The 13,753-nt window shown below is 36.7% G+C and overlaps 1 protein-coding gene across 11 annotated transcripts in view; it reads left to right on the top strand.

The window, feature by feature from the left end:
* Positions 1–13,753, top strand: part of PKP4 (plakophilin 4) — a 234,702-nt gene that overhangs the window by 176,139 nt on the left and 44,810 nt on the right. For all 11 annotated transcript variants that reach the window (XM_064586574.1, XM_064586573.1, XM_064586575.1 and 8 more), the window contains 3 exons: positions 1,671–2,223; positions 7,419–7,607; positions 9,796–10,016. In XM_064586574.1, the coding sequence (XP_064442644.1) occupies positions 1,671–2,223; positions 7,419–7,607; positions 9,796–10,016 (963 nt within the window). The remainder of the gene's footprint in view (positions 1–1,670; positions 2,224–7,418; positions 7,608–9,795; positions 10,017–13,753) is intronic.

The raw sequence follows: 13,753 nt of genomic DNA on the forward strand, positions 1-13,753 counted from the left end.
CTAATTTGCAAACTCCCTCTTTCTTGCCTTGTTGTTTTATTTACAATCGCTTGCCCACCCCAGATCTCTCCATGGCTGTTGCCTTCCCAGAATTGTTGAGTTTGAGCACATGTAGGTCTCAGGGCAGGTGTTTCAGCTAGTCCACTTGCTTGTGATACGTGGAGACAAAGCATTCTTCCTCTTAATGACACCTAAGAGTGTACAAAGTCCTTGCCTTATTCCAGTTTGTCCGCTTCGTGCCCCGACTAAAAGTGAAAGGGGGTTGGTGGGAACTGTACTCCAGCAGCCTGGTCCTGGGCTTGTAGCTCAGTGCCCTACTCTCAGTCCTATGCCTGTTCCTGTCAGGCCAGTGCCCCGGGCCAGCCACCGTCCCTCATTGTGGCTGCATCAAGAAAGGCATCTGAGACCTAGTGTTTGCAGGGGTCTATAGAGTCATAGAAGGACCAGCCATGGCAGAAATGCTCTTCATTTCCCATTCTGGTCTTTTCCAGCTGGCTAGCCCTGAACCCACCAGAGCCTTTGAGCATTCCTCCTGTTGCAGCAGACTTTGGGGTACTTTTTTGCATCTCTTTAAATCCACCAGCTAAAGATAAGAGCTCATAGATCAAAGGAGGTAGAAAGAAATGGCCAAAATCACTAGGGAGCCACGCTTGAGCTAAAAGAAGAGAAATTCGGCTGGAGCACCTGTGCAGCCAAGCTGTCCCTTGAGAGTAGCTTCACAGAGGAGAGCTTTGGACCCCAGACCCTATGCAAGCATTCATTTATTCCACATTGAGAGAACACATTCCTTTTGTTAATGGGGCCAGTCCATAAAGATGAATAAATTATAGACACTCCTCTAGCTACATTTAGATTGATGCATTCAAATTTTGTTTTGTTTTGTTTTGTCTTACATAAATGCATTAACTTGGCCAAAGTTTGACTCACAGGGCACAAAATAAGTAGATTGTTCCAGTGACCCTTTACACTTGCAATACAGCACTTTTTTATTGTAGTATAATTAACATACAGTGTTATATTAGTTTTAGATGTACCATATAGCAATTCAACAGTTCTGTGTATTACTCCGTGCTCATCACTGTGTTTTCTTTTCTTTTTTTTAAGATTTTATTTTATTTTTCTTAATTCCCTTTATCTATTTTACCAATCCCCCACCCACCTCCCCTCTGGCAACCACCAGTTTGTTCTCTCTATGTAGAAGTCTGTTTTTTCTTCCTTTGTCTCTTTTTTTCTTTGTTTCTTCATTTGTTTTGTTTCTTCATTTCCACATATGAGTGAAATCATACGGTATTTGTCTTTCTGTCTTATTTCACTTAGCATTATATCCTCTAGATCCATCCATGTTGTTGCAAATGGCAATACAACATTTTATCTGTGCAAGAGGATAAAAAAATATAAAGACAAAAGAAAAAGGAATATTAAGCATTCTTCAGATCTCTCTTTACTGGTTGATTTTAGTACTCTGAAGGGGAAAAGATAGAGGTTAAACTACCAAAAAAAGGTAGAACAAGTAAAGCACGATAAGGACAAATATCCAGCTCTAAAGCATAAAAAGGAAAAAACAGTGAATTCATGTTCTTTAGTGAGCTATGTGCATTTTTTTTTCTGTAATGACAGTGGACGCAAAACCCTGGATAAACCCATTCTCTTTTCTCCCCCCCTTTCATCAGCCGTCAGTAGCCAATCGGGCCATGAGAAGAGTTAGTTCAGTTCCATCTAGAGCACAGTCTCCTTCTTATGTTATCAGCACAGGCGTGTCTCCTTCAAGGGGGTCACTGAGAACTTCTCTGGGTAGTGGATTTGGCTCTCCGTCAGTGACCGACTCCCGACCACTGAACCCCAGTGCATATTCCTCCACCACATTACCTGCTCAGCGGGCAGCCTCTCCGTACTCCGCACAGAGACCCGCCTCCCCAACAGCTGTACGACGGATTGGGTCAGTCACCTCCCGGCAGACCTCCAATCCCAACGGACCAACCCCTCAGTACCAAACTACCGCCAGAGTAGGGTCCCCACTGACACTGATGGATGCACAGACTCGAGTAGCTTCCCCGTCCCAAGGCCAGATGGGGTCGTCGTCCCCCAAACGCTCAGGGATGACTGCCGTACCACAACATCTGGGACCTTCACTGCAAAGGACTGTTCATGACATGGAACAATTTGGACAGCAGCAGTATGAAATTTATGAAAGAATGGTTCCACCTCGGCCAGACAGCCTCACAGGTGAGTGCAAGGTGACAGCACTACAGAAAGCCCGAGGAGGAAGCCTTCCATGCGATCAGTGCTGAAACAAAGCATGAGAAAGTGGGAAAAGCTCATATTTTTATCTCAAAGCTTATATTGCTGAAGTCAGGCTGACTTGTCTTTCAGGCGCTATAATTCTTAATGTAGGAAACTATATACATTTCTATCAATCAGAAATTTTTCACAAGGAGTACATTCTTCCTCCTCCCAATATTAGGATATGAAAAGTATGCTTTTGCATTTTAGAAGCACTGGTTGGAATTCTAGGCTGTTTGTTGGGTTTTGTTTTTGTTTTTTAATGAAAGATTTTTTCACCAGCTAAGCTTACCTATATCCAAACCCCAAAGTTATGTTAAAAGATGATATTAGAGTATCTCTTTAAATAGCTTTTTTTAAAAAAGAAATGCTTTAATGGTGTAGAATATGGATTTTTCTAACCCACTGCCTTGATTTTAGCTTCCCAGTGGGAAATTCACAAAGCTCTTATGATTACCTTCAAATGCCACTCGGATTAAATCAGAAAGACACCAGCAAGGTGCCTGATATTATAGCCATTTCCTTCTGGGTATTTTCATGGAGGGTTTCCCACATAATGTATAGACATTGTTCTTTTTCTCAAATTGAAATTTATCTTTAGTTAGTGTTTTAAATTACATTTTTAAAGTAACATATACACAATGGGAAAAAAATTAAAACTATATAAGAAAATATGAAATACGAAGTGAAAATCTCAAGCTCCTCTACCCTCACCCAGTCCCACTCACCAGTGTATGTATATATGTATTTGCATATATAAGTATATATATTACATACAAATGTGCACACATTGTGTTTTATACTGATGGGAATTTTATTATATGTTTATATACCTTATACATATATAAATATGTGTAATATATATTTTTTCTTTTTTTAGTATGTCTGAAAGCTCCATTCTGTCAATGGATGCCGAGGACCCCATTTTTAAAGATGTATTATAATTCATTTAATCTCTTCCTTATTAATGGACATTTAGGTAGTTTTTTCACTTTTAGATATTAGAGACAATGCAATAATATATTTTTTTCTTGTATATTTTACATATAGATACTAAGAAACTACAGGATCCATTTCTTAAAGTAAAATTGCTAAGTCAAAATATATGCTTATTTGTTCTTAAAGAAATACTGTCATACCTCCTGCCTGCCAGAAAAGTTGCATAGATTTCTATTTCCACCAATAGTTTTGAGCTTATCTGTCCTCCTACACCTTCACTAAGCACTGCATATTGTCAGGGCTGCATCTTGGCCAGTGGAGTAGGTTAAAAGCTGCATCTCATTGTTTTAAATGCCTTTTATTGAGCTATGACTGAGATTGAAGATCATACATGTTTATCAGCCATTTTATTTCTTTTCTGCAAACCACAAGTTTAGGATTTTTGTCTATTTGTATAACTTGTAAAAACTTTTTTTATACTTGAAGTAAATTAGTTTCTTGTAATATACTTTGCAATTAGTTTTTCCATTTTGTAACCTGTCTTTTTGACTTTATTTCTGATATTTCTTACTTATACAAATTTTTAGTATTTTCTGTAGTAAAATCAGTATCTTTTCCTTATGGCATCTGAGAAAGGTGTAAAGCCTTTTTGAGATTTTTCTAATTGAATAATTTTGCATGAAGAATTAATACTGAACTAGAATTTGAGCTCAGAGAAGGGCCTAGTGGAGAAACTACCTCTTTTTCATTCAGTCATCAGAGGAGAGTACTTGGCTCAGATATTTTCTTGCCTCTGAAAGTCTGCAGCAAAGTGAGGTGGAAATCATTTATGAAATTCTGTCTCTTAAGGAAACCTTCAAAGATAAATAGTTCTGAGGATTTCTGTATTCCCCCCCGCCCCCGTGTATGTATAGAATAGCTATGCAGAAATCTATGTTTGCAATAGAGTGAAGTAGAAGCCCAGGAAAGAAAGTGAGCACATAAATTACTGTCTATGTTTAACCCTGAGACGGATGATCTCCTTTGGTTTAAAAAGCGTGCCTTCTGACATTGCAGGTGAAATTAGACTTTGTTTCAGGGGAAAAAAAGCAGACCTAGCCTATCACAGATTTTTTTTCCCCTAGTGTACTACAGTCTTCAAGAGAAGCAAAGGGTTTCCTTATATAAAGGGTCCAGGGAAGTTTTGCTTCTCATCATCTACCTGCCTGCTCATTCTGAATGTGGATCCTATTTTGTGAATTCCTTTCTTTTATTCTTACTTCAGAAAGTGTTGTACTTGTCATGATATTTACTATGGTTCTTGACTTTAAAGGGTTAATAACCTTCTAATTGATAAACCTGAAGCAATATTTTGTAATAGATTCAGACACTTAGATATTTGGTGATCATAATTTAAGTGATGATACAATATGTGTATAAATTACTTCCTACAACAGAAAAATATGCCTGCCCTAAAATACTCATTTCAGTAAAATCATAGCATGTCAAGAAAAGTTTTGAGAATACAAAGAATACTATTTGGGAGATAAATTCATATTTATTTAAGTGTCTTAAATATAAAGATTTTAAATCACAGGGAATATGTCATTGTAATAGGTAAACTAGTATGTCTTTGTGGAATTGCAAATAGAAACTATTGTATAGGTAAATAATATTGTGGAAGATCAGTGTTTTCCATTATTTGAAGAGGGAGATAAGACTATTAAAAATTAATTCTGTGAATACTTCTGGAAAAATTATTTCTAATAACAATTATAGAAGGTAATTACTTGTCTTCCAATTTAAAAGATACTAAGTTTTGGTGGACTTCCTATATATAATCACTTTACTTATTCTATAGAGGCTATGTAATTTTTTTAAAAATGTAAATCTATAGGACTGTGTGTTTTATTTGTTTGCGTGCATGAGTAGGTGAACAAAAATAGTAACCACCACTGTTATGTTATTCACAAAGATTTCTAAAAATCAAAAAGTACTATATTTCATTCTAAGGCTTTTATTTCCCATTATAGTCTGTCACATATAGTAATTTAATCTCACTAATAATCTTATAACAAGTGAGTATTTGCTGGATGCTTTTTAGAGTTATCAGCAAGCTCATTTTGTTACCTTTCCCATGAAATTATAGTAAATATGTACAAATATTTATAAATCATATCATACCACATGGTTTCCAGTGAAGAATCTAGCTGGATCCTTGCACAGGGAGACTATAACATTCTGAGAATGCTGCAGAATGCTTTGGTCTTACTTCATGACGTGGAGTGGGGGGCGCGGGGCATGGCGGCTCAGCCGACTTCAGGAGCATCCAGTGCTCAGCTTGCGGTGCCCAAGTGTTAAGTGATCTACAAAATCCCACGGTAAATCACAAGCATTTGTGGCTCTACTGAGTGTTAAAATAGCACCTTTGTTGAAGAGATTACCAAGGACCAGGTCTGTTTACCTGCCCACTTTATATCACCATTAATAAATACAATGCCTGCACCTTTATTCAAAATACTCATGAGTTCCATAAAGAAATGGAGTTTTCCTCTGCTAAGAGGAATGAGAAATCTGCAAGTGAATAAAAAGCCGAAATCCCCAAATGAGAACTTTACAGTAACGATCATAGTATCATCTTTAGAGTTATATTGGCTTCCATGTCCCCCTGGTGGGCTGACCTGGCCCTTTAATTCATGGAGGGCTCTGCCAAATTCAAGATTTTTCACACCATGTCTCCTTGAACCTTGAGGGTTAGCTGTGTCCAGTGTTGGGTGCTTCCTCTCAGCCCTACCAGGAAGCAGTTCTCTGAAGGGGACGAATCACATTTCTTTTTGGGCTCTCAGTTTCCTTGGTTTCGAAATGAGGTTTGGCCGGATAATCTCCCAATTGTATGATTGTTTAAGCCTACGATCTTCATTTTAGCAAGTGGAGAGCCAGTGGCTAAAATCCACATTGGTTCATTTAGTTTCTTTCCATGTCACATTGCTGTCCAGGGTGAGTAATAATCATTCATCTTGAAAGCTCTACATATTAAACTTTCTTGCCACTCCTCAATAAGCAACAGTATCACTCACATTCAGGCCAATTTGCTTTTAGTTCTGATATGACTAACTGAGCTAATAGGAGGTGAGTGATCCTATCTTTTTGTAATTAGTTATTGTGTTAATTATTTGCAGTCTTTTAAAAAGCAAGTAAGTGCTGACTTCAGATACATTTGTGCTTTCTCTTGTTCAAATTTGGAATGTAACCTTAGTATTCTTAACAAGTGACGGATTTTACTTACTAATAATGACAAATCACAAACTTTGGAGCATCATAATATTGAAATGTACTAATTCACTTTCTTTAAGAAAATAAAATGTTTGGGTTTGAAATGTACTTTTTTATCACAAGTCCCACTAAAAAATGTTGACTTTCTAGTTAGCAATTTGAATGAAAGAATATTTCAAATGATTTAATACTAATGTACTAACTTTGTACTTTTCCTTTGCACTAGAAAGAAGGTAAACAAGAAGCTGGCATGTGGGTTCCTGCAAAAACAACTATGTTTGTTTAAAAAAAAAAAAAAGGAAAAATACAGTAACAACAAATAGTAATATAATACCTCATAATACTTAATGAATGCTATTAGTTCACTGATAGTATTCTAAATTTTGTAACATAAAATTTCATATTTTCCTGTAAAAATCATGGGTGAATTGAGAGACATATTTCAAAAGTGTTCTTGAACATCAGCCTTTACTAAGCACTATTATATAGACATTGTCCTAACGTTGAGGTTTAAGAAGTGTGGGGCATGGTGGGCCCTGCCCCCAGAGAGCTGCTTGTCCAGTTCTGTGGAGCAGCCAAGAGAATGGCATGAACCATTGTTCTTACATTTTAACAATGAAAATGGTCTAACAGTAGAAGAGGGCATGCTCTCTTTGGTCACCACAATAAAACAGCTTACAGCTGGGGAACGAATTTCTGAGTACCAAACCATCTCATAATTTATTTTTTCTTACAAAATTTACCTATATCTGGCTGCCAGAGAAGGTTTGCCTCTGAAAATGTATATGGTGTCCTTTTCATATCTGGCATCCTCCTTTTGTAGAACTCAACAGGTTTGGTGTTTAGACTTAACATTTGGTCCTATTGGTAAGGTCCGATTAATTAAGGCTTTTTAACCTCATCACAGTTTTCTCAATTTCTTGATGATGTAATTTTCCTGCCTCTAGGCTTACGGAGTTCCTATGCTAGCCAGCACAGCCAGCTTGGGCAAGACATTCGTTCAGCTGTGTCTCCTGACTTGCACATCACTCCTATATATGAGGGGAGGACCTATTACAGCCCAGTGTACCGCAGCCCAAACCACGGCACCGTGGAGCTCCAAGGGTCACAGACGGCACTGTACCGCACAGGCTCAGGTGGGCCTCAGCACTGTCAGCTCGTTTCCCAAATGCACGGGCCCAAGAGCAGATTTTTATTGAGATTGGGTGCCCTGTTAGTATGAAATCATGTTGCCCATTTGGTTGTCAGATAAGCAGCTGTGACAGCTGATCAATAAACAAACAGTAACACAGAAGTTCGTGTTGTACCTCTTTATAGGCGATATGTTTTTTTTAACCTTAGTTTAATCTAATCAACGAACCTAGTGATTATATTGTTAATTCACAAGTAAGTTTGTAGAGCTATAAATCTGACTCTCCTTGGGTTTAAAACATATCAGATCTAGAAAGGGAAACCTTTGTTTGGAATATTCCTTTGTGATTTTTGTTGCCTGAAACGTGTATTTAGAGAAGATCCCTTTATGAGTTATTTGCCTATCTTTGATTTAGCATGTATCCAGCCCAAGTGTATTTCGTATTACTCCTTTTTAGATAACTAGATTTCCTCCGAATGTCTAAGTGTAGAATGTGAAATAAATATTCCTTATTATGGACCCAGTCTGGAACAGAATACAATAACTGCATTTATAAAAACAGGGAGCTAGTGCATCACACGCTTGCACCACCACTCTCACATTTATGCCACACCATAGTGGCTGATAGAGCAGAAGCAATACCCCGTGGCCACGTGAACTGCCAGACTGTGCTGCAGGTCTGGCTCATGGAATCCCAAGAAGCCCCTTCTTTCTTTTTTTTTTTTTTTTTTCTTTTCTTTTTTAAAAAGAGCTAGTACAGGGGCGCCTGGGTGGCTCAGTTGGTTGAGCATCCCACTCTTGGTTTCAGCTCAGGTCATGATCTCAGGGTTTTGGGATCGAGCCCCGCGTCAGGCTCCACACTCAGCGCAGAATTGGCTGGAGATTATCTCCCTCTGCTCCTTGCCCTGTTCACAATCTCTCTCTCTCTCTCTCTCTCTCTCTCTCTCTGTTCTCTAAAATAAATAAATAAAATTGTTAAAAAGCAAAAGAGAGGGCGCCTGGGTGGCTCAGTTGGTTAAGCGACTGCCTTCGGCTCAGGTCATGATCCTGGAGTCCCTGGATCGAGTCCCGCATCGGGCTCCCTGCTTGACAGGGAGTCTGCTTCTCCCTCTGACCCTAACCCCTCTCATGTGCTCTCTCTCATTCTCTCTCTCTCAAATAAAGAAATAAAATCTTTAAAAAAAAAAAAAAGCAGAACAGATAGGATAGATTTATTAACATGCCCACAACGATAACCCCATAAAGGCATAGCTCTAGGAGGCATACCTCCCAGAACACCAGGAGGGAGGAGACTGTATCTGAATTGATTCTTTGCCGAACACTGATAATTTGGTCTGCTGCAGGATTTTTCTTCTAATAAAATGTACCAATTTTTAATAGATATTAGTGAAGAAATATTGCACTTGTTATGTTCTGTAAATTGAGGAATTTTTTTAAAGATCTAATTGGCTTTATTAAATGATTGGTGATTCAGCATCCTATCAAGCAAGTAGAAGGGAACTCCCAAGGAATTTCTTTCATAGGATTAAGAAATAAATAATGTTATTAAAATTATTGTGGGAAGAATATGTCTGCAATCATTGGAGAGATACCTTCTGCAATAATTAAGAAAGAACATACAGTGTACAGTATCTTTATATATAGCATCATGCAAAAATTTAGGGGAGTAGCTATAGAAGATTTTGATACATCAGTCTTCCTTCTTACGAAGTAAATTTTCCAGTATTATCAAAATCCAAAGGTCTATAAATAAAACGTATATCAAAATAAGTAACTTGTGTATGCTTCATGTTCGAAGTTTGACCTCGATTATTTACAGACTTGAATAATTGTTTTTTATTGCTAAAATGAAATTATGCCATTGTGTCATTTATTTCTCAAATTCTTTCCCCACATTTCCCTTGCACTTTCATACTAAATCTTAATAAACATAGTAAGATCAATCATGTAAGCAGATTTATAGTTTTATTTTTGCTCTTTTCTGCTAATAAAATTGACGTATTGTTGGTGTATATTAAAAACCTGAGTGCCTTTTTTAGCACTAATGAGCTAGATAGGTAAAATCTAAATTGGTAATATTGATAAAATCTATAAAGCAATTTATGTAATTGTTAAAAACTATAATCCTTCTTAAAAATAGTTTTACTTTGAAAAGTATCACCTTGTCATTTTAAAAAATGTTGACTTTCTAGGTGTTGGAAATCTGCAAAGGACATCCAGCCAACGAAGCACCCTTACATACCAAAGAAATAATTATGCTTTGAACACAACAGCTACCTACGCGGAGCCCTACAGGCCAATACAATACCGAGTGCAAGAGTGCAATTATAACAGGCTTCAGCACGCAGCGCCAGCTGATGATGGCACCACGAGATCCCCGTCAATAGACAGCATTCAGAAAGACCCCAGGCAAGTACTGGTTATGAGTCTCCAGAATGCTACAGTATCCCGGGCATCGACAGTTCCTTCATTCTGGCTTTTTTTCAGGTTGCCAAGTCTCTTATAGTATCAGTTAACTCCTTATCTCTAGTATTTCCACTTGTATTTTAGCACTGTTGGTCATTGAGTTTAATTTTGTTTTAAAGATAGATTCCTTCTTTCAATGCTTTAATAATAAGTTAGAGAATGCGCAGGTCTGTGTGAATATCTGCAGCATTCATCAGTGACATACTTCAGCAAGACAACTCCCTGGGATAGCCTCTTAGTCTGAATTATATGAAAGATTTTTAAGGATCATTTTACCCCTTTTCCTTTATCCTGACTGACTCTATAGATGAAGGCTTCAGAAATAATGTGTGGTGTTTTAAACTGGAAAAGACTGGTGTCGTGTACATTTTGAATCCTACTGGTCAGTGCTGTGTTGTGCTTTTATTAACTATTAACTTCTGCCATTTAGGAGAAAATAGTTGACAAGAAATTCTCATATTTCATAAGCAAAAAATATTTGGCCAATAATACATGTTTCCTCCTTTTAATTTTATTTGGCCATGTAGAAAGCATGTTTTATTAAGATAAGTATGAGTCATTTAGTACTTGATTGATTTTGAAAAAGAGCCTCATCTGTAATGAAAGCCATTTAAAATATTCAGGAAATAAAAAAGATAGAAACTGAACGAGAATTTTAATTTCTGAAAGAGTGAAATTATTGCTAAATTTTAAGCAGCTTGAGTATTATATGAAGGCATATATTAGCAAGATTTCATTCACTCTTTGCCTACAAATTGTTGTTTTACTGGAAAATTGTTATAATTATCAATTCATCTTTAGCAACCTACCAACTTATTCTAATGAATGTGAATTAAGGACATGAGTGAGATTTTGCTCATTAAAACAAAATAAAAGTACTTTTGAGTTGAATGGGAAGCCCACTGCTTCACTAGGGCCATTCCACCTAGTCACTCTTAAAGTTCTTTCTCGTTCATACATTAGTGTGGTTCTGCTAGTCCATGTTCTTGCCATTTTAAGGGTTTTTAAATAATTTGTCTTATAGTACCTCCAATATAATTAAGTCAAAAATACTTTTACATGATTTCATTTTTTAAAATCTCAAAATGACAAAATACTAAGGCACCCTAGTAGATGCAGAAATTCCCAAAAGGGTTTTAAATTATAGGCAATTTAGACTATACCTCGGCTGAACCTGCAGAGAAAAGAATAGCTATCCAGAAAGACAGTGAAGTGTGATTAGAGCTTTGAGTGTAATATGTGTCCCTAAAGACTTCAATTTTGACCTCTGATATGAGTTGATTCACTATAAATAAGGATTTCATGTATGATAATATACTTCAGCTATTCATAGTATGATAATTTTGTAGTCTAAATAAAACTGTTATGGCTAGCTTTGATTATGTGAAACTTTACTGATAATGCATTTTGTAAGGTGAATAAGTGATTATAATAATAAGTGCATTTATTCTAGACGAAACTGGAATCCAGGTGAATCTGAAGTTTAAATATTCAAACCAAAATAAAAAGCTCATGACAGCTTTTAATTTTTAGTTTTGAAAATAGCAAACTTGAAGTAATATTTTTATTCACTTCTAAGCCCATGTTCTTTACCATTACTGCTGCATTATAATTAGCCTGAAAAATTTCTTGTAAGACTGAAGCAGTTACTGATGTTTTCTATATAAATGGAAATCTGTGTTGCCTAGTGTGGAAGCAAAATGTATTAGTAGTATAAGTGACACATCTAGAAGGAGTGACAGAAGTACCTCCTATGGAAAGTGACAGTGACATAAAGAATAATAGCATTCATGGTGTTCCTTTTGAGCAGGGCCTAATCTGTGCAAAATAATTCCATTTACTATCCCTTTGACCTTTATATTGTCAAATATTTTACGTCTACATCCATAATAAAATTCATAATATAGTCATTATTTTTACTGTAAATATTCGTTATCTTTTAAAGAAATTAAGAGAAGTAAGAAACAATGATCTTTATCTTCACTTCATGTTTACCACATACAGTTCTCTTCCTATATATTCTTAGTATAAATTCAGGTTTCCATCTCAACCCATTTCCCTTCAACCTAACCCTTTATCCTTTCTTGTGTTGCATGTCTGCCAGCTTTAATTTATCTGAAAATGTTTTTATTTAATTGATTTTTAAAGGATATTTTTGCCAGATACAAAATTCAGGATTGACAGGTATGGGTTTTCCCTTTTAGTTCTTTAAAAAATGTCATTCATTGTCTTCAGACTTCCATTGTTTCTGATGAGAAATCATCATTCTCATTATGTAATATACCTTCTCTTGGCTACCTTTCAGGTTTTTCTCTTGCTATTTTACTGTGACAGGCTTAGGTTTTTTGTTTTGTTTTGTTTTGTTTTTTTAACATTTAACCTGCTTGGGACTCACTGAGATTCTTTGAATGTTAGTTGATGATTTTTACCAAAACTGGGACATTTTTAACCATTATTGCTTTAAATATTTTTTTCTGTCCCAGAGTCATTCTCCCCTGGAATAAGTTGACATTATCCTACAGGTTACTAAGGCTCTGTTTACATTTTAAAATCTTTTTTCTCTATATTCTTCATATTGGTATTTTTTATTGTTCTGTCTTTGTAATTTACTGTCTTTTCTTCTATAGTCTCCACAATCTGTGGTAAGCCCATCCAGTGAATTTTTTTATTTCAGGTACTTGAATTTGGTGGGGGTTTTTTTATAGTTTCCATGTGTCAGAAGACATTCTTCATCTATTCATTCCCTACATGCATCTTTTCCTTTATTTTTTTGAGCACATCTATAATGACCTTTTAGAGTCCTCCTCTGATAATTCCAACATCTGGGTTTTCTCTGGGTCTGTTTCTATTATTTGGGTGTTTTGGTTTTGGTTTGTTTTGTTTTTACATCTTTGTAGGTCACATTTTCCTATTTCCTTTTATGCGTAGCAGTTTTAAATCATATGCTAACTATTGTGGATGATACATTCATTGTAGGGACTCTGGATTATGTTGTCTCCTATTAGGGTTCTGAGTTTTGTTTCGGCAGATTAAGTATTACTGACAGATGCTTTTGGTCCTGTCAAGATTGGTTTTGTTCTTCTAGGATGGGTCTGTTTTAGGTTTGTTTTACTCCTAGTGTATTCTTCTACTCTCTGGCATAGTTCTTTGTGGAGACTAAATCCTGGAGTGCTCAATGAAGTTTGTTCTCTGGGCTGGAGGTCCAGCATCACGCAGCATTTGCTCAGTTCTGTCCTCCCAACAGCTACTCCACCGCCCTGTACATGTGTCAGGAACATATACAGCCCAGCACTCAACTAAGGACTTGTGAGTAATCCTCCTGTAGACTTATAAAATCTCCTCTTCATAGTTCCCTCCTCTCCACAAATTCAAACCACTTTGGCATCCCCAAGTCCTAGTCTCTCCGCCTCAGTTCACTAAGTCCATTGCTCTATTTCCTGGACTCAGCTTCCTGTGTCATGATTCAAAAAATGCCCTCAGGCAGAAAGCCAGGGTATATGGGGCTCCTGTGATGATTCCCATCTCTCAGGGATTACATTTTTGTCTTACCCAATGTCCGGCACCTAAAAACAGTTCCTTCCTACATTTAGTCTGGTTGTAGAGTTGTGTTTTGTGGAAGGGCAAAGTCTAGTACCAGTTACTCTATCATGGCTGAAAACAGAATTCTGGGCTTAGATGTTTGGG

This window comes from Mirounga angustirostris, unplaced genomic scaffold (genome assembly GCF_029215605.1).
Source record: "Mirounga angustirostris isolate CCGP_5_RB_7025 unplaced genomic scaffold, mMirAng1.0.hap1 SCAF_3, whole genome shotgun sequence".
NCBI classification, from domain to species: Eukaryota; Metazoa; Chordata; class Mammalia; order Carnivora; family Phocidae; genus Mirounga; species Mirounga angustirostris.